Source organism: Rhinatrema bivittatum, chromosome 13, assembly GCF_901001135.1.
Source record: "Rhinatrema bivittatum chromosome 13, aRhiBiv1.1, whole genome shotgun sequence".
NCBI lineage: Eukaryota > Metazoa > Chordata > Amphibia > Gymnophiona > Rhinatrematidae > Rhinatrema > Rhinatrema bivittatum.
Genome location: NC_042627.1, coordinates 50,365,998 through 50,388,154, shown reverse-complemented (window position 1 = coordinate 50,388,154; position 22,157 = coordinate 50,365,998). Strand labels below are relative to the sequence as shown.

Genomic DNA, 22,157 nt, shown 5'->3' with positions numbered 1-22,157 from the left:
GGATTTTATAAGATACGCGCGGCTACGCACGTATCTTATAAAATCCAGCGTACTTTTGTTTGCGCCTGGTGCGCCAACAAAAGTACGCGATCGCGCTATTTTTTAAAATCTACCCCAATAGGCGCACCGGCACGCGAGGGCCCTGCTCACATAAATCCGGCCAGATTTACGCGAGCAGGACATTTAAAATCCGCCCGTTTAATTTTCAGCTGAAACCTGTTATTCTTGGCAGCAGATATTGTATTACTGTAAGGAGTAATCAGTGATGACTGATTAGAAAATATTTTGTTCTCTTGGAAAGCTCTTTACACAATCACATGGACAGCCTTAATTTGTTTGTCTCTCTATCTTTACCATGCTCCCTACCCTCGATCACAATGTCCCAGTGTCTGAAATTGCATAGGAATGAAACCAAAATAGAAGTCAAAAATCAATATATTTTAAATGGTATGGTACCTATCAACATAATATGCAATTTTCCTTTTTATACAAGATCTTTCACTTGTTTAATGTACTCTTGCTACTGTAAGTGGTCATTAGCTGCTGTCACTGTAAGTTCTTCTACACCACTTAGGGCCCAGTCACCCTTTGCATTCTGATGCTGAAGGCCCACACATTGTACATTCCTGCTATTTGTTAATTCAGGAGGATGTTGAGGAGATACCCTTGCCAGAAATAGTATTTAATGGTGATGATTCAGAGGAACTGAAACAAAATATGGTGAACCTGAACGATGTAATAGGGCAGATTAACAAACTAAATAGAGCAAATCACCTGGACCATATGGTATACACCTCAGAATTCTGAAAGAACTTAAAAATAAAATTGCTGATTTAATATTAGTAATTTGTAACCTATCATTAAAATCATCTTTTGTTCCTGGAAATTGGAGGATTGTCAGTTTATGCCAATCTTTAAAAAGGTCTCCAAGGATGATCCAGGAAACTATAGACCAGTGAGACTGACTTCAGTGCTAGGAAAAATCATAGACTTTATTCTAAAAAAACAAGATCACAGAACATATAGGCAAACATGGTTTAATGGGAAACAGCCATTATGGATTTACCCAAAGGAAGTCTTGCCTCACCAATTTGCTACATTTTTTTGAAGCATTTAATAAACATGCGGATAATGGTGAGTTGGTGGATATAGCATATTTGAAGATGTTTGACAAAGTCTTTCATTAGAAAATCCTAACAAAATTTTTAAAAGTCATGGGATAGGAGGCAATCTCCTATTGTGGATTGCAAAGTAGGTAAGAGATAGGAAACAGAGAGTAGGACTAAATGATCAGTTTTCTCAATTGAAAGAGGTAAACCATGGAGTGCCCCAAGGATTTGTACTGGGATTGGTGTTTTTTAATATATTTATAAATGATCTGGAAAGCGGAACAAATGAGGTGATCAAGTTTGCAGATGGCACAAAATTATTCTAAGTTGTTAAATCACAAGGAAATTGTGAGAAGTTGGAGAGGACCTTGTAAGACTGGGGAGACTGGGAATCCAAATGGAAGATTAAATTTAATGTGGACAAGTGCAAAGTTACGCACATGGGGAAAAGTAATCCAAACTGTAGTTACACAATGTTATGTTCCATATTAAGAATGATCACCCAGGAATAGGATCTAAGACATCATTATGGACCATACTTTGAAATCCTTTGCTCAGTGAACTGCAACAGTCATAAAAGCAAACCGAATGTTAGAAATTATTAGGAAAGGAATGGAGTATGTCATAATACCTTTGTATTGCTCCATGGTGAGACTGAACCTAGAGTACTGTCTTTATTTATTTGTTTTAAAGATTTTATATACCGACAACCGTTTGCACATCGTATCGGTTTACAGATAACTTAGAACAATAAGTATAAAATAGGCATGGCCTTTACAAAGAACATTTTTGGTCACTACATCTCAAAAATTGTAGCTGAATTATAAAAGAGGCAGTAAAAAATGACCAAAATGAGAGAGGATGGAATGATCCCCTATGAGAAAAGGGTAAAGAAGTTAGGGCGTTTCCAGTTGGAAAGGTTATGGCTGAGGGTGATATGATAAAGGTCTATAAAATCATGAGTGGAATGGAATGGGTAAATGTGAATAGGTTGTTTTCTTTTTCAAAAACTACAAGGACTAGTGGACAGTCCATGAAGTTAATAAGTAAAAAATTTAAAGCAAATTGGAGAAAATAATTTTTCACTCAGTGCACAATTGTTCTCTGAAATTCATTGCCAGAGGATGTGCTAAAGCAGTTAGCATAGCCGGATTAAAAAAAGGTTTAGACAAGTTCCTGAAGAAAAAAGCTATCAACCAGGTAAACTTGGGAAAAGCCACTACTTATCCTTGGGTGATAGCAGCATGAGATCTGTCTCCTATTTGAGATCCTGCCAGGTACTTGTGACCTGGATTGGCCACCGTTGGAAATAGAATGGACCCTCAGTCTGACCGTCTGACCTATTATATCATTTCTTATGTTGTTACGTGCCTGGTTAACAGTGACATGCTAGACAAGGCCCAGTTGAAAAAATAAAAAGCAGTTGAGAACGACTGAGGACTGCTGTCATCCTACACTGCACAGTGTACTAAATTCCCAGCAGCACCCCTTTCACTGTCTCAGGTCTCAGAATCACCCACTGGGCAGCCTTTGCTTCCCCCCCCCCCCCCCCCTTTGATATGCTTTACCCCCCATGAATCCTTTCGATGCTGTAGCTCCCCCTTTCCTCTTATTTCTGCTCGCCCTCCCGTGTGCCACTCGACCCCTGCATACTACCATCTCTTAAGCCTGCCCCCTTCCCTGGCCTTTACCTCCTCCTTCGAAAATGATTAAGAACGCCTTAAGAACACTGGCTCCTGTACATTGTATTTTATTGTATTATAGTTGTCGTATTCATTGTTATGCTCCTCAGCATTATTTATAGTTCCTGTTACTGTAAATGCATATGATACCCCCATATTTAGTTCCGAGTCTTAAAACATATATATTTTAACACACTTTTCCCCCTTATATTTCGTTTGTTACTTGTCGTGCGATTGTTAACTTTTGGGCGAGGCCCTTACAAATATTTGTTTTATGTAAACCGATACCATGTGCAAACAGCTATCGGTATAGAAGAGACTTTAAATAAAATAATAATAAAAATAAAATACAGCACTGTACTTTTCACTAGAGGTGTGAATCATGTGATCGATTGTCTTAACGATCGATTTTGGCGGGGGGGGAGGGAAATCTTATCGTCGTGTTTTTGGTTTGTTTTTTTTAAATCGTTAAAAATCGTTAATCGGGGGAGGGCGGGAAAACCGCACACCAAAAAAAACCCTAAAACCCACCCCAAACCTTTAAAACAAATCCCCCACCCTCCCGAACCCCCCCAAAATGTTTTAAATTACCTGGGGTCCAGTAGGGGGGTCCAAACGTGATCTCCCTCTCTCTCTGGCCACGGCTGCATTGAGAAATGGCGCCGGTGGCCCTTTGCCCTTATCATGTGACAGGGCAAAGGTTGCCCGTATGACATAGTGAGGGCAAAGGTAGCGCCGGCACCATTTTGAAGATTGGCAATACGGCCCGCGTGCAGGAGGTCGCTCCCGGACCCCCGGTGGACTTTTGGCAAGTCTTGTGGGGGTCAGGAGGCCCCCCAAGCTGGCCAAAAGTCCCTGGGCATCCAGGGGCGATCTCCTGCACGCGTGACGTCGGGAGCCAGGAATCAAAATGGCGCCGGCGCTACCTTTGCCCTGTCACATGATAAGGGCAAAGGGCCACCGGCTCCATTTCTCAATGCAGCCGTGGCCAGAGAGAGAGGGAGATCGCGTCGGGACCCCCCCACTGGACCGCAGGTAATTTAAAACATTTGGGGGGGGTTCGGGAGGGTGGGGGATTTGTTTTAAAGGTTCGGGGTGGGTTTTATGGTTTTTGTGGTGTGCCGGTTTTCTCGCACCCTATTTAACGATACAATACAAATGCCCCTGACGATAAATCGGGGGCATTTGTATTGTATCGTGCACTCTAACGATTTTGGACGATTTTAAAATTATCTGATGATAATTTTAATCGTTCAAAAACGATTCACATCCCTACTTTTCACCTTTCCCCTTCCTTTGTAAAATAAGGTGGGGGTAGAGGCTTCCATAGATCCACAAACTGGCTGCCTTTCACTGCTGGCAGCCTCCTGAGCAGGATCAGCGGCTGCCATTTTCTCTCCCATATCCATGGTTCTGCTTTTGCTTTTTCTGCCTGCAGAACTATGAGAGAAGTGGAGTAGGAAGGGGCAGGCAGGTGCCTATGTTAAAGCGCCTCCCTGTCCTCAGAGATTTCCTAATATAACTTACCTAATAAGCATCTCCAAAGACCCAACACAAATCCTCTTTAAGACTTGGTGTATAAGAACATAAGAAAATGCCATACTGGGTCAGACCAAGGGTCCATCAAGCCCAGCATCCTATTTCCAACAGTGGCCAATCCAGGCCATAAGAACCTGGCAAGTACCCAAAAAAAGTCTATTCCATGTTACCGTTGCTAGTAATAGCAGTGGTTATTATATAAGTCAACTTAATTAATAGCAGGTAATGGACTTCTTCTCCAAGAACTTATCCAATCCTTTTTTAAAAACAGCTATACTAACTGCACTAACCACATCTTCTGGCAACAAATTCCAGAGTTTAATTGTGCGTTGAGTAAAAAAGAACTTTCTCCGATTAGTTTTAAATGTGCCCCATGCTAACTTCATGGAGTGCCCCCTAGTCTTTCTGCTATCCAAAAGAGTATACAGTATGTGCTATTACTAGATGTGAAGGGATTGTAAAAATTAAATTGTTTTCTTTTTATTTATCAGTTAATGGATGCCTGGGACAAGTTTATTTATACCTTCAGGCATGGTTTTACTTAAACCCACATAAAATAGTATTCTCTTGCATTATTTACTTTTCATTTAATACACACAAGTTACAGAATCAGTCAGTAACATAATTAAGCTTTTATAATAGTCTGAATTTCTCCATGGAATTTTCCAACTGTACAGAGATGTCTAATGGCTGCTACTGACACTAAACTACATGTCACTAAAAAGCTGTTCTGTAACCAATTGCCTATTTATACCTGTCAAATATGGTCTAAACCATCTGGTAGATACTGAAGTGTATCTGGAAACACATTTGATATTACTATCCTGAGATGTTAAAGTAGCAATTACATACTGAATTACTGTTTAAGGAAAGTAAGTTAATTTTATCTAAACAGTTGTTTCTACTTTTTAACAAATTTAACTTTGATGGCCCGCTGAACCTGGATAGGGAGGCGCTGGGGGAGAGGCACAGAGGGATTTGAGCACAGAACAATGACCATAGTCCAAGACTATGATCAGCTCGTTTATCTGGTTAAAGTACACTATGTGCTACAAAAGGACCCTGATCATTGAAGAATGGTAACTGGCTAAAAGATAGAAAACAGAGTTAGACTAATTGGCCAATTTTCCCCAATGGAGAGACATGAATAGTGGGTCCCCTGGGGATCTATACTAGGACTGGTGTAGTTTACCATTTCCATAAATGATCTGGGAAAAGGAAGCAATGAGTGAAGTGATCATATTTAAAGATGACACACAATTGTTCAAAATTGTTAAAACACAAGTGGACTGTGAGGAACTGCAGAAGGTCATTACAAGATTGGGGAACTGGATATCTAAATTGCAGTTGTCCAAATTAAATTTCATCTGCTAAGTGATGCACATAGACACACATAATTTAAATTGTAAATACACAATGCTGGTTCCATATTAGGAGTCATCACCCATGAAAAGGATTGTGGAGTCATTGTGAATAATACATTAAAATACTCAACTAAGTGTGTGGCAGCAGTCAAAAAAGCAAATATAATGTTGGGAATTATTCGGAAAGGAATGGAGAAGAAAACAGAGAATATCATGATGCCTCTGTATCAGTCTATGGTGTGACCACATCTTGAGTATTGTGTGCACTTCTGGTTGTCCCATCTCAAAAAAAGAAAAGATATAGTGGAACTAAGAAAGGTACAGAGAAGGGAAACAAAAATTATAAAGGGGATGGAATGGCTTCTTATGAAGAAAGACTGAGCAGCTTGGAGAAGAGACAACTGAGAGAGGATGTGATAGTGGTTTAGAAATTAATAAGTGGGATGGAGCAGAAAAATAAGGAACAGTTATTAACCCAATCCAACAGTACTAAGACTAGAGGACGCACCATGAAATTAATAGGGGTGTGCATTCTTTTCCTACGTATTGGTAATCCGCAATGTATAAGGCCATATTCATTGTATTCGAGGGGAAGCGAAACGTATCACGATTCCCCACGAATAAAATGAATCTTCGCCAAATTATTCGGCCATCTAAAGGAGCAAATTTAAACAAACCCCCCACCCTCCTGACCCCCCCAAGACTTACCAAAACTCCCTGGTGGTCCAGCAGGGGGTCCGGGAGCCATCTCCTGCACTCACGCCCTCGGCTGCCAGTATTCAAATTGGCGCCGATAGCCTTTGACCTTACTATGTCACAGGGGCTACCGGTGCCATTGGTCGGTCCCTGTCACATGGTAGGAGCAATGGATGGCCGGCGCCATTTTGAATACCGGCAGCCGAGGGCGTGAGTGCAGGAGATGGCTCCCGGACCCCCCATTGGACCACCAGGGAGTTTTGGTAAGTCTTGGGGTGGTCAGGAGGGTAGGGGGTTGTAGTTAATTCAGTTTTAGCTGGGAAACGAATAAGAATTAACGCATGAACATATTGGGGCCCCCCTTGCCGAATGCAATGTATCTACCCCCCGACGAATATGAATCCCGAATGCAACGTATGACATCCCTCTGCACATCCATAGAAATTAACAGGTAGGAAACTGAAAACAAATTGGAGAAAGTACTTTTCACTGAATACACAATGATAGTGACATAGTAAATGGTGGCAGAAAAAGACACAAATGGCCCATCCAGTCTGCCCAGCAAGATTTTTCAGGGTTGTGTTGCTCTGTGCAGGTCATCCCCCATGCCTTCTGTTTAGGTTTGTAACTGGCTCTCCATGCAGGTTATCCCCGTGCTTCATTACCATCCTAGGAGGATGCCTTCTTGAATCCCAGTATAGCTTTTTTTCTCCACTACCTCCAATAGGAGGACATTCCAGGTATCTACCAGTCTTTCTGTGAAAAAAATATTTCTGACATTTGTCCTGAGTGTAACCCCTTGGAGTTTCATGTCATGTTCCCTAATTTCAGAACTTAAGCTATGGAATTTGTTGCCAGAAGATGTGGTCAAGGCATCTAGCATAACTAGGTTTAAAAAGGGTTTGTATTACAAACAATATACCCGTGTATTTCAATGAATTTTATCTTCAATTTTTATTATTTAACACACCTTTAAAAACATAACACATATCTATTTATATCACCCATACACACCACATTCACTCACACAGTAATGAAAATATTAAAAACCAACTATACAAATTTGTTACACTTTAACAATACTATTGCAACATTCTATTGCAACGGAGGGCATTCAGATGGAGCTTTTTTCTCTTATACAGGGAGCAGTGAAAGGCAAGGTAATTGACAAGAAATTGGCGGATTATCTGTTTGAGGAGAATCCAGTTAGTCCAGTCTTTTATATGGTGCCGAAGGTACATAAAAACCTGTTGTCTCCGCCGGGAAGACCGATAGTTTCGGGTATGGGATCATTATTTGAACCCATTTCTAAATATATGGATTCCCTGTTACAGCCGGCTGTACGTAATATAAAATCATACATCAAAGATTCAGTGGATTTTATCAACAATGTGTCACAACTAGAGGGAATACAAGATGAGTGGTGGTTGGTGACAGCAGATATATCTGCATTATATACGAATATTCCTCAGGATTCTGCTGTTTATATTGTACGTGACAGATTAGAAACAATGGATATGTCCACAAAGAAAAAAGACTTATTATTACAGTTATCGTCAATAATCTTGAAAAAAAGTTTCTTCCAATTTGAAAATGATTTTTTCCATCAAATTAAAGGTATACCGATGGGGTCTTCGATGGCCCCATCGGTAGCCTGTTTATATGTGGCAAAGTTTGAGGAGATCCACGTATATCAGTCTTGTTTCTGGAAAGAAATAGTATTTTGGAGGCGATTTATTGACGACGTCTTTTTCGTATTTAAAGGTTCATATCAACGGTTAAGTGAGTTGAAGGATTGGATCAACGCACAGGACGCTAACTTGCAGTTTGAATTCACGGAGCACAGGGATAGTGTGTCTTTTTTGGACATGAGGGTCTATAAGGATGGTGGGAGGTTGTGCACCACCATCTATAGGAAACAGACGGATAGAAACACAACCTTGGAATTCTCTAGTTTTCATCCAAAGCGATTAAAAGAGAACATACCCATAGGGCAATTCTTGCGCTTAAGACGCCTTTGTACAACAGTGGAGGAATATAAGTTAAAATCTCAGGAGATGTCAGCTAGATTCCTAGAGCGTGGATATACAAAAAAAGTAATCAAAAGGGCATTTAAACGCGCACTATACGCCAATAGGGATAATTTGTTAATTACGAGAAGGAAGGAACCTCTTACTAGAGTGGTATGTACACTCCCCTTTTCCCATTTAGGGTTCAATATTAAATCGATTGTGAACCAGTATTGGTCGGTTTTGCGAGATGAAGGGATATTTGAAGAACTACCCATTTTTGCTTTTCGTAAGAATAGGTCACTTAGAGATATATTAACTTCTTCGGTACTCCCTATTCAAAGCGATGATCAAGAAACTAAGGGACAATTTATATGTGAAGGCTGTCTGGCATGTCCATATGTCCAACAAGTTCAACAGGTCTATGTTCCATCCACAGGGGAAATTTATTATTTACCAAAATGTTTTAATTGTAAATCGGCACAGGTAATCTATTTGATTACTTGCCCCTGTGGGTTATTTTATATCGGACAGACGAAAAGAGTTATTAAAATCAGGATATTGGAACATATCAGTAATATTAGGATTAAAAAAGACAAAGCCCCAATAGTTTCTCATTGGCTCAAAAAGGGACACAAGGTAGAAGAGTTGAGGTTTTGTGTGCTCTACCAATTGACGTTGCAACGCGGGGGAAATGTCTCTAGAGTTTTAACTCAAAAGGAACAACGTTTCATTTACAAGTGGGGAACTGTGGAACCAGGGGGTCTCAATCAAGAGATAGAGTGGAGTATTTTTTTATGACTCCCCTTTTATTTCGGTTTCGGTGTCTTGGTTGCTAGGTAACAATATGGAACTATCATCTCGCGATATTTTAGGGTATTGCAATGGCGCGGGAAAGCTTGAAAAAGAACAGGCAACAGGAAGTAGGTAGTGCGCAGCCGTGGCGTTTTCTGTGAAGGAGAGACGCTGTGTGAAATATGGTGGTTTGAAGCAAGAGGTGGTTCATATGCAATAAAGTAAGTGATTTTTGTTTCGGATAGAAGATAACTTATGGTAATGTTTTGGATAGGATAGGTTAAAGGTGGTTTATCTGTTACAGAGGATGACATGATGGAACAATGGTCGGCACGGGTAATGAAATACTTGTTTGAGAACATAAGGGAATGATATAGTGACATAAATTCCAGGTTAGTATAATGGTTTAAAAAAATGAGAGCTGGTTACGTGGAGACATTGTGCAGCTTGTACATATTGATTTTATTTTTGAATTTGTATAGATGTAAAGCAGTTTCTGATGAAATAGACAACGGTAAAGCAGTTTTTGAAGAAATATATAGCGGTTTAAATGGAAGTTGTAGCATTGGAGCTTGGGTAAGTGCAGTGATGTTGATAACAATGACTAGGGAAATAATAAGATATTTTTCCAAATTGTTTAAAGAATTTTTTAAAAAATATTTATTAGAAGGAGGAGCATTGGGGTAATAGATGCACGTATTCATTTGGCACATGTTTTTTTGGTTTTAAGGTTTCTGGTACTGCTGAGATTTGGGCAATGAAGTTGAGATTCATGATTGCAAATTATTATGTGAACAAAATCCCCTGAAGAAACCAATGGGAGAAACAGGAGCTTCCTGTCGGGATAAGATTAAAGAAATTGCAATATCGATTGTGTTGGAATACAAGTTATGAATTTCATGAAAATGAGAATGGCAATTTAATTAAATGTTCACTATGTTAGGATGTAACCTATGAAATATGAACTTAATAAGGAACTTTAATTATAAATGATTGTCTACATTTGTGTTAAAATATAATAGTGGTAGAAATTGGGGTAATTAATAATAAAAGAGGAGTATGTTTACATTGTAAATTAGGGAATGTTGCAATAGTATTGTTAAAGTGTAACAAATTTGTATTGTTGGTTTTTAATATTTTCATTACTGTGTGAGTGAATGTGGTGTGTATGGGTGATATAAATAGATATGTGTTATGTTTTTAAAGGTGTGTTAAATAATAAAAATTGAAGATAAAATTCATTGAAATACACGGGTATATTGTTTGTAATACTTGTCAGTGTTAATACCTGTGGTAGACCCAGGATAATTTTATTAATATACTTAAAAAGGGTTTGGACAAGTTCCTGGACCATTACTAGACAGGTAGACTTGGGAAAGCCATTACTTATCCCTAGGAGTGAGCAGCAAGAAATGCATCTATTCTTTGGGATCTGCTGAATAATTTCTACTGACCTAGAATGGATACTGTTGAAGACAGGATGCTGGACTCAATGGATCTTTGGTCTGACCCAGGATAGCAAATCGTATGTTCTTATTGAAGTAGTCATTTGTTATAATAAAAAGGTACATAGAAGATTTTACATATCATCCCATCAAAAGTGCTTAAGCGCATGTTATAAAATCCGGGCCGGCACGCACAGGAGGGTAGATTTGGCCAATTTACGCGCGGCATAGACTGGACTGGGAGAGAACTTTCCTACCCCCCCTACCTACCTGTCCTCCCTGACCCCTTAACATGGCCTACCTTTTTTTTTTCTTCTTTATTTCAGATCTTATGCCAGCTCCTGAGCTGGCGTGAGTTGCATGCGCTAGCAGAGTAGCAAATGGCTGCTGTACCAGCCACTTCCAGCTCCGCCCCTCCCTGCCCCCCGAACCGCCTATTTTGTGAGGTCTGGCTCTTGTGCGCATAACGGGGGTTTCATATGCGGCCGGGTCCCTTCTAAAATGCGCACCCGGATTTTACGCGCGGCGGGGGGGGCTTCAAAATTTGGCCAATAATGATTTGTGTACATAAAGGTGAATTTTAAAAGCCCACCGAGCACCAGAACTGGGAGATACATGAACTTGTTGGGCCGGCGCATGCAGAGTGGATTTTAAAAGGTGCCCACACTTTTGCGTATCTCTCGCTATGCACTGTGAAGGAGTGTATTGACAACTCCCTCAATCTACCTTAAGGAGCCCAGTTCAGGTATCTAACCCAGTCCTCCTTAAGGCAGAATGCTGCAAGGGATTCTGGGTTAATAGAGGTTCTCTTCACCTACCATAAGAACCCAGGCCTAGAGAGCCCTAGGAGGCCTCAGGGGATCTGGTAGGTCCTCACAGGATATCTGTATACTGGTATGTCTACCTAATATGTGTGCCTGATGCAAGGTGAGCTATTACTTTGATTTATGCACTTGTGATGCACAATAAATAAATAATTGCGCCCAAACCAAGTTAGTCAAGACTTGTGGTATTCCTGAAACTGTTCCTGTAGCTGCAGCCAGACTGAAAGTGTTACAGCGCACGAATGAAGAGTTCTGAAAAAGGAACACAGTTCATGATCTGGGCGGGGCATGGGCATGCCTGGATTTCAACTTCAAATTTTCGTGTAAATACTTATGTGCACAGCGCGCACTATGGTCCACTGCCGCATAACTTAATTTCTGCTGTGGAGGATGTGTAAGTAATAAAATAAAGAAAAATAGATAGATTGGCAGGGTTTTAAATGTAGGGGCTAACAGGGGAAATGTGAAGCTATTAAACCAGGGTGTTTGGAAATCCTATCCCTTACCTGGCTGAACTGGGAACAAACTGGGAAAACTGGAAATGGCGTCAGCATTCGTCTACTAAAATCCCCCCACTTACACGATAGAAGCGGTATTTGTGCGCATAGGCATGCACCCACTTAAAATTGTGTGTACATGTGCGCGCAGTCAGTCCATTTTATAACATGTGTGCATATACACGTGTATGTTATAAAATGTCTAAGTTCCAACCAACACGCATCTGTTTAAAATTTACTGTCATAAACTTTATCCAGATAGAAAGGTGAGTTAATGGAGACCTTCCCAAGTTTGGGGCCAACTTGCTGAGTTGGTGAGTGCTCTCCTGGCTGGTTAGAAAAATAATTATCCGATAGTTCTTCAGGTTAAGTTATGGGCATAACTTTAACCAGGTATATTCAGGGGCAACTTATGTGTATATGTCTCACTGAATATCCGGATAAAGTTAGGCCCATAACTTTAGCCAGATAGCTTACCAGCTTGCTGGATCTCTGAATATCGACCTCATTGTCTTATATAATGGCGATCATTATAAATGGAGAGCTTTGAATACTGTTCTGCATGTAGGATTCCCTTTCATAGATATTCCCCAGTATGATGTATTCACATATGCTTCAGTAATTGCTAATATCAGAATATTTCCATTTTTTTCAAGTGTACAGATCAGTTGTGGATATGCAAACATTTATTTAATTCGTGTTGCTGTTTACATTTTAGGTAAGACCTCCAATAACTCAGTGGGTGAAATCTCTGTTCAAGTGGACCTCTTCACGCATCCTGGAACTGGAGAACATAAAATCACTGTAAAAGGTGAGTTTTGCATTGCCAATATCGTCTAAAATGGCTATCACAATTCTAGCTAACAATAATGTAAGATCTTAGTTCAGTGGATTTCCCGCTATCCAATTGATCTCATTATTGCAGCCTAATTTAAAGTTTGTCCTCTTAGATTAGACATGATGTCAGATTGTATGTACGAGTTGTGGTACCAGCTGTGGCTATGGCTTCTTCCAGAACCTTTGGGCTACCCTGTAAATGCTGCTGCCATGTGATGCATGGGGCTTTCTTGTTCCCAAACCCTGTCCTGTAATGCGAGAGAGAGAGTCTTAGTCCCAGATCTCAGATGGGTTGCGTTGTTCTCCTTTAGAAATTGATGGGGGTTTCCTGAAAAACATTAAGCAGGTTGTGCTCCTTTTCCCCTTTTCCATTCTCCATCTTGAAACTCCCCTCCAAAGACTGGGCAACTCTGAGGGTCCCTTCCTAGCCTAAGGACTTAAGAGGCTCCTCTTCCAATGTGCATCTTCAATGCCTCTTTTTGGCTGGCAAAAAAAAAAAAACCCCAGCATGTAAGAAGCAGCAAGCACCCCTGTCTCCCTAAGCCTGAGGGCAGCACTTCTGCAGTGCGTTCAGGCCTGACCATCCCCAGCGGACCGAGAATGTGAACCTGGGTTTTGTGCGCTGCAGCACCTGGTTCTACCGCCTGAGCCATGGGCCAGCCCACATATAGAAGTTATAATAATAGAGTCATAGCCAGACATTCAAGCAAGTTTGTTTTTTTTGTTCCTAATTTCATGTTTTTAATGTATTCTTTTGTCTGTTTACCATAGTCGTGGCAATTAATGACTTGAACTGGCAAACAACTGCTATGTTCCGGCCTTTTGTGGAGGTTTATATTCTGGGTCCCAATCTCAGTGACAAGAAAAGAAGGTTTGGCACCAAGACAAAGAGCAACACATGGTCACCGAAATACAATGAAGTCTTTCACTTGTAAGTGCCGTGAAGTTATTAGCTTATAAAACATTAATTTAATAATAAATCATAACTAATGCTACAATATATTGCTTTAGGTAATACTAGAAGTTAAAGTATAAGTAATGTGATTTGTTGTTAAAAAAATGTATTTCTTTTTAGTGGAAGAGGCCACAAGTATAAAGCATAGACCGTATTACCTTACAACTGAGAATTCACAAAATGTTAATTATTTCACATAAGAATTTCACAAGAAATTAATTTTCACCTTTTTTGCTCTCTTACACTGAAAGGAGTTAATGACAAATGTTTCACTCCAAGTGTTAAAATTTGGCAAACTTTTTCATGAAAGTGAAGAGGTTCATATTCAAAAGCATTTAGCTGGATAACTCAGATGTTATCCAGTTCAATGAAGATCTGGGCACTAGAATTTAGTCAGATAAGTTAGGAGCATTCTGGGAGCATAACTGGGAGGAATTGAGTTAGCCAGATATTCAAATACCGGTAGATAACTTATCCGGCTAACTCTGGTCAGCCCATACACCTACCCTAAAGTTATCTGGATAAAATAATCCAGTTAGCTTTAAGGAAGCCAGATATATTCAGTGGTGCCGCTACGCCACTGAATATAGAGCTAAACTAGCCAGATAAATTTATACAGCTAAGTAGCTGATTGTACAGTGAATGAATATGGACCTCAAAATTAATAATAATTTTGTATGCATTTTAACAAAAAGGTAATATAAAATCAGTGCTTTATAACATTTTGTTTTTAGTTTGAGGCAAAAAATAAATAAGATTAAAAGTTATGTTTTGTATGAATGATTTGCAATTGAAAAGTCTTCAATCTGCACACTATGGGGTAGATTTTAAAAGCCCTGCGCGCATAAATCCTCCCGGATTTACGCACGCAGGGCACTCACGCGCCGGCGTGCACAAAGCCCCAGGACGAGCGTAAGTCCTGGGGCTTCATAAAAGGGGCGGGAGGGGCGTGTCCGGGGGGTGTCGGTCGGACGGGGGGGTGTCCAGGGTCAGGGGGCGGTCCGAGGCGGGTCTGGGGTGTGGCGACGGTTCAGGGACGGGCCGGGAGGGCGGTCCCGAGTCCCCCGGCACTGCGGCCTGTGCCGGGGGATGCCGAGGCGGCGCGCACAAGTTACGCCTGCCTCAAGCAGGCGTAACTTGTACAGCAAAGGTAGGGTGGGGAATTTAGGTAGGGCTGGGGGGTGGGTTAGATAGGGGAAGGGAGGGAACGGAGGCAGGCTGCGCTGCTCGGCGCGCGCAGGCTGCCGATTTTGCGCAGCCTTGCTCGTGCCAACCCCGGATTTTACACTTTTGTTTGCGCCGGTTGTGCGAACAAAAGTACGCGTGCGCGTACTTTTTAAAGATCTACCTCTATTTGTTTTTGATGTGTCACTTTTCACACATTTCTAAAAACAGTTCTGTAGATTAGGAATTCTGCAGATTGTCCACATATACAGGTACCCACTGGAGCTATATTCCCTCATACATAGGCAAGGCTGCTGAGGTTTTTCGGGGGAAGGGCAGGTAATTCTGCAAGGTTCAATTCCAGATAGGGGCTCCAAGCTGCTGGCCACGCTGACTTTTTGCCGCTGACTCCAAAACCGTTGTGCTGCTAGCAGTTGCTGGAGGTCGGCGCTGCTGGCCACTGGGGAGCTCTTTCAGGCTCCGCAGCTGGTGAAATGAAAATTCATGGAAATCATGCCAGAGGTAAGCTGCTCTTAATCTGTCATCCCAAATTTGTGAGGCTAGGCCTGCCCATTCACTCTGATCTGAATCTGCTCTGAGTAAATCTGAATCAGATATTTGCAGATTTAACCTAGCTTCAAACCAGGCCAGAGGAGATTTGCCTGGCTTTGTTGAAAATGCACAGAGATGAAGGTTAATAAAAATAACAGCAAAACAAAAGGCCATACCTTTTTACTGGACCAAACTTTAATACATTTCTTGACTAGCTTTTGGGAGCGTCACAGCAATTTATCCAGGTAAAATTACTTCACTGAAGATTGCCCTCATCTGCCTAGCTAAAGGCATGTGCAGGCTGCCATAGTGCGTGTACTTTTAGCCGCAAGGAAAAAGAAAGTGCTTCTTTACATTGAGGGGGAGTAAAATCTCATGCATGCTTGGCATTTTCAAAGGTACGTGAGCTATTCTCCCCGGCTGCTTTCACAGTAAGCAGAGCTAAGCATGTGGATGCTTTTTAGCGTGCAATACTTTGCCTTTTCTGATTTTCAAGGAGAAACAACGTGCATTGTTTCCGTTTCAAAAATTGACTGCAATGCATGTTAACTAAAAGTGCCTGGGTACACTGCAAGTAATGCTGGTTGCTCAAAATTGACCTCCCCCCTCCGCAAACTATCACTATGCGTCACTTTAAAAAGTTTCAGCATGGGTCAACAATTGTCTGACTTTTTATGGCTTAGCATATGTCCTCAGCATTATGGGAGGAAAATGTTCAGAGAGAGATCTTTCATTCCTCTTTTTAATAGTATAAGCCCTGGTTTAGAGCATTTTATAATCCTTTACCACAGCATATGCCAGAAAAAAAAAGAGAGTTCATGCTGATGGATTGCTTTAAGTATTTACATCTTCTGAGAAAAAAATTAATTTTTTTAATAAAAAAAAATGTGTAATTGTAAGTGCAGTACTTAAAAATCAATCTTTAAATACAGTAAACATTCCCATGGATGAAATCCTCTTTCATGTTACAAGCATTTTACATAATAACATAGTATTGACAAGAGAAAAAGACCAAATGGTCCATCCAGTCTGCCCAGCAAGTTTCTTATAGTAGCAACTGCAGGTTATCCCCATGTTTCTTTTTAGGGTAGTAGCTGCCGCTTCGTGCAGGTTAACCCCATGTTTTGGTTAAGGGTAGTAGCTGCCGCTTCGTGCAGGTTACCCCCCTGTTTCTGTTAACGGTAGTAGCTGCCGCTTTGTGTAGGTGACCCCCATGTTTCTGTTAAGGGTAGTAGTTGCCGCTTCGTGCAGGTTAACCCCATGTTTTGGTTAAGGGTAGTAGCTGCCGCTTCGTGTAGGTTACCCCCGTGTTTCTGTTAAGGGAAGTAGCTGCTGCTCTGTGCGGTTGACACCCCTAGCCTTATATATTAACATAGCAACATTTTTACTGGGAAAGGGGTCCTCTTGAAAATTCAGACGACGCTGCTGCTTTGCTTTTGGACTTGGTTGTAGAAGCAGTCCTTTGCTTTTTCCCTTACGCCTGCGTATCAGTATACCATACTCTAATAGTCGAGGCCCAAGATGTTTTGTCGTCTGAATCCAATTGCCCCCCCCCCCCCCGTCAAAGCCGAGAGCGATCCTGAAGTTGCATCCAGGCTTATTGGTTAAGGGGAGTTATCCCCATGCATACTGTTAACGGTAGTAACCGCCACTCAGCAGGGGGTGCACCCTTTCCTTCATTTCCATTCTCCAGCCTTTAGGGACCCACAGTGTTTATCCCATGCCCCTTTGAATTCTTTCACTGTTTTTGTGTTCACCGCCTCCTCTGGGAGTGCATTCCAGGCATCCACCACCCTCTCCATGAAGAAATATTTCCTGGCGTTGGTTCTGAGTTGTGCCCCCTGGAGTTTAATTTCGTGTCCCCCCTAGCTCTACTTTTTCCTTTTGAACAGAAAAAGTTTGAAGTTCGTTCATCACTAAAACATTTCAGGTATCTGAAGATCTGTATCGTATCTCCCCAGCATCTCCTCTCCTCCAGGAGAAATTCCTTTCGTATGTCACATTAAGAACTGTGGCATGCAACATAACATCATCAGGCGTAACGCTGGTGCTTCAAATTACGTCTGTATGTGGCCGCTTATGCCCACTATTGAAAATTACCCTCCGAAAGCTGATACAATGTGCCACCATGTAAGAAAGATCGTGACATGTTCAAGAGTTTGGCAGCTAAGAATCAGTGCAAAAAAAACCATCCATAAAATCATGCATTTAAAGCACAAACCCCCCAAGAAAAATTACATGATGGGGAGATGGAATAGCAAATAACTGATGTGCACTGTACAGGAGAGAGGAATCATGGGGTGATCATGTCATGTGTGATGATCTCAAGGTTGCCAAACAGCGTGACAAGGCAGTGGCAAAAGCCAGTGGAAAGCTGTGCTCATGTGAGTGGTATAAGCAAGGTCCCTGGTTTCCAACAGTTTTGCAGCCACGGATAAGATAATGCTACAGAATCAGTTCTTTGTCCTTGAATTGCAAAAGAGTGTACACAGCTGTGCCCTCCCCTCGCCCCCGCCCAACTGTAGGCCATCTTTTGTCATCTTGCAGCCTCTGCTTTCTCTCCACCCCAGACAGACTGCTGTTGCTGCTGAATTCCCCATCCTTCAGCAGGTCGATGCTCATCTGCCTTCCTCCCTGCCTATCGACCACCATATGGCTCCCTGTGAGTCGCACAGTGACAGTAGCATCTGAACTCATGAGAGCAAAGACAGTGCCACGTGATTAATTCTAAAAAGAGCCATGTGGCTGTCAGACAAAAGAGGCTTCCATCGGAAGCAAAAGAAGCAGGAAACAGGAGCCACTTCATTAAGATGAGGCAGTGAGGGGGCACAAACTGCTATGGGGATTACTAGGGGACAAAAAGGAGAACAGGGGAGGGGCAGAGAAACCTACCCAGGTAGCCTTTTGTGGAGATGGAGAGAGAGACAGCAGCAGCCTGGTAACAGGAGGAAGGAAGTAGCAGCCTTCAGGTAAGGAAAAGGAAGAAAGACATGACAAGAACAGCCTTTGAGGGGAAGGTAGACTAGGGGGCAGCTATTTGGTGAGTGTGTAGTTTCACTGAAAGAATTTATACTCAGCTTTTTTAAAATAAAAAAGTATGTGTATAACTGTACATTGTTTATCCTTGTGCTTTTAGTTTGTAGCAGAGATTCCCAAACCTGACCTGGGAGAACCCCCAGCCAATCGGGTTTTCAGGATCTCCATACTGAATATGCATGAGAGAGATTTCCATGCACTGCCTTCAATGCATGCAAATTTATCTCATGCATAATCATTGCGGGATTATGCATGATTATCCCAGCTGGGGATCCCCCCAGGACAGGTTTGGGAACCACTGGTTTGTAATGTTGCCAATTCCGGTATTACTACCCAGACAGACCCAGTTATGTGCAAACGGCAAGCAACAGAAAATTATTGTCACTATCTCAAGCGAGGCTCCATCAGAAGTGACTGTCAGTGTGCAGCGCTGAGCGTGTCTGACTGTTTTTATGTTCACTCCTGTCTGTCGGGAAGTCGCGGTGCAGTGCCCACCTGCAACTGGGTCCTCAGAACTTCTCCAGCATCCTTAAAAGATGGCTAATGAATTAATTTCTGTTGGTAACTGAATAATTGTTAAGATGTTATTGTTCATGGAATGTTAGCCACTAATGTGACATGTAGGCAACTTAATGAAATGATGTACAGTTCTAATTGTCTTATGCTTAACAAATTGCTATCCCTGACGTGCTTTCCTAATGCTGTTTAGTCTGGTACCCCCATGTGATATTTAATAACATATTGTTCTGCTTCAGCATTTCTGAGGGTCTCTATTACTGGACTCTGAGCCTAATTAAATCACAACAGGGAGTGGCCAGGCAGCAGCCTGATTGGGGGGAATGAGTCAGCAGTGGCCTTTTTTATTTTTTTTTGGAGAGAGAGGGGGAGAGAAAGGGATGTCAGACAGCAAACAGAAGAAAGTAAAGGGACTACAAAATAAAAGAAAATAGGAGAAAACACTGAACTAGAGAACATGAACAATGAGCAAAATAACATTAATTATTCAGATGCATCTACAAAGGCTGGAAATCTTATTCTTTTAAAGAAACATTTTAAACTTTGATTTTCAATAAAGTTGATTTGGCCCATATTAAATCATTCACAAATGCATCCAAATGTATGCAGATGTGCCAGAGACTTATTACAGAATCACAAAAGCTCTGATGCAGAATTTTATAACCCTCAGTACAGAATCTACCCCTGGATGGTGCAGAAAATCAGAAGCCTAGGGTATAACCACCAGAAAAAAGGAGATGCTAACATTGTGTAGAAATCATTAGAGACCTCTTCTGGAATATTCTACAATTCTGCATATGGCCAGGGGAATACTGCTAAAATGGTGCAGAGTCGAAACCATAAGTACTATGAGACAATGTTTAAGGACCTAAATATCTATACCCAAGAGGCGGAGGAGGAAAGGAAAATATGCTGGAGATATTAAAATACCTCAAAAGTACAAATGTATAAGAAGCAAGCATTTTTAGTGGAAAGGAAGTTCTAGAAAAAAAAGTTAGGAGGCTGGAGAATAGATTCAAGAATATAATAAGGAAATATTTCTTCCCAGAAAGATTGTTCAATTTATGAGGCAAAAGCATTATTACAATTCAAAAAAGCATGGGACAGGCACAGAGGATCCCTAGTATAGATAATATGAAAATAATGTTTTATATGTCAAAGGTATTGCTTTTGCAAAACTGTTTAATATTCCCAAAAGGTATATTACAGTTTTAGCCAGGCTCTTAACAGATTCAATTCCCTTGGGGGAGTTAGAATAAGGTCCCTGTACTGAAGGCATATTTTTAATCCACACAGCATTCTGAGTAATGAAGAGGGCCCAGGGGCCTATGAGCTTCACCTGTCTGTGAAGGATTACTGCTTTGCTCGAGAGGATCGCATTATAGGAATGGCAGTCATCCAGCTACACACCATGGTGGAAAAAGGAAGCTGTGCTTCGTGGTACCCTCTGCGGAGAAATATCTTCATGGATGAGACTGGGTTGACAATACTCAGAATACTTTCTCAGAGGACCAATGACGAGGTTGCTAAAGAATTTGTGAGACTTAAATCTGATACAAGATCAAGTGAGGAAATCTAAAAACCCCTTCAAATGAACAAAAAACCCATCGCCTACCAGGAGCATAGCTACATCGACACAGTGTTGTTGTTTTGAATAGTGCATGCGTGTGCAAATCAGTGGGAATGTTTATTTAAATATTTTCCGTGTTTGCTAGTACTTCAGTACTATGTTTGCAAGGTATGTTGGGGAGATGTAAACTTTTTCTTTTTTTAACCTACTTTGGGTTTTGGGCAAGCCACTGTTACAATGAAGTGCCAACACTAAGATCTAAAACCGAATTATTTAATAACATCTTTGGAAATGTTGATTTCATTGCAAGTCCATCATTATGAAAATTCAATAATAAATTGCTAGTCTTTTGAATTGGTTGATTGGTTGTCCTTGTTATGTTACTGTGTTGCTTGATTTACAGACCTTTTTACTTGCATTCCCCTCTCACTAATGTTTAAATCATACTGTTACCAAATTTAATACGGATGTATTTTCATTTCATGCTACTACAAATGTTATATTTTCTATCACATTTCCTTTCTGAAAGTATTTGTAATTTCATACTACCCTCATTGATTACAAGTAGCGTTTTTGTTTTGCATACTAGATGAGTGGGGAATATTTTATACTGACCTACTCAACCTTTCTGATCATTCACTGTGAAGATGTTCCGGTAAAGCAATCTTACAAGAAGCCTTGAGTTACCTGGGTCTATTACTGTTTGTTATTGGCTGGGCAGACCAGGTAGGCCGTATGGTCTTTTTCTGCCGTCACGTTTCTCTGTTTGTGTTTCTTAGGAAATTGCCAAAGTGACATCACATTTGATTAAAAAGGTAAGTCCATCTCTGTAGAAATGAAACTATCCTACAGTGCAGTATGCATGCTATACAATATTTCATGATTTTTTTTAATGATATAAATGTTTAAAACAGTGTGTCCCAACTCTCTCCTGGATGCACACCTAACCAGTCAGATTTTCAGGATTTTCACAATGAATATGCATGAGAGAGATTGACATAAACTGAGTTTATAATGTATGCAAATTCTCATGCATATTCATTATGGATATCCTGAAAGTTAAACTGGTTAGGTGTGTACCTCCAGAAGAGGGTTGGGAAACACTAATTTAGAGGGTGTAAATGGGTCTATAATTTAATTTTTTTTTTTTTATTGTTGAAGTATGATAAGCAATGTGGTTAACCATTAACATTAGGATTTCCACTCTTACAGTTAAAAAAGTTGCTCTGCATACTTAACTGTGGCATCGGGTGTTATTTTTGGCTATTTGATTTTCCTTTCTCAGAAATGTTTGACAGTTTAGACTTATGCAATATTGCTTTGATTTGCACTGAGGCACAAGTCATGTTTTGTAAATATACTTAGAAATTATAAAATACAGTATGAAGAAACTGCCTCTATTTTGTAAATTTGATATTATTTATCTGTCAATAGGGTGCTGTAGGTCAATCTAATGCAGTATATTATATCAAACAGCAGTATCTAATAGGGCTGTGCATTTGTTAGACTTCTTATTCCATTCGTTTCATTTGTTTCAGCCCATGTGCACATATCTCGCAGTCGGAAT

The 22,157-nt window shown here is 40.8% G+C and overlaps 1 protein-coding gene across 1 annotated transcript in view; it reads left to right on the top strand.

The window, feature by feature from the left end:
- The window catches only part of UNC13C (unc-13 homolog C), a 688,103-nt gene extending 667,153 nt beyond the window's left edge, over nt 1-20,950 (top strand). The window contains exons 30-32 of the mRNA XM_029574856.1: nt 12,679-12,771; nt 13,569-13,728; nt 20,317-20,950. Coding sequence (XP_029430716.1) covers nt 12,679-12,771; nt 13,569-13,728; nt 20,317-20,599 — 536 coding nt within the window. The 3' untranslated portion in view covers nt 20,600-20,950. The remainder of the gene's footprint in view (nt 1-12,678; nt 12,772-13,568; nt 13,729-20,316) is intronic.
- The last annotated feature ends 1,207 nt before the right edge of the window (nt 20,951-22,157 follow it).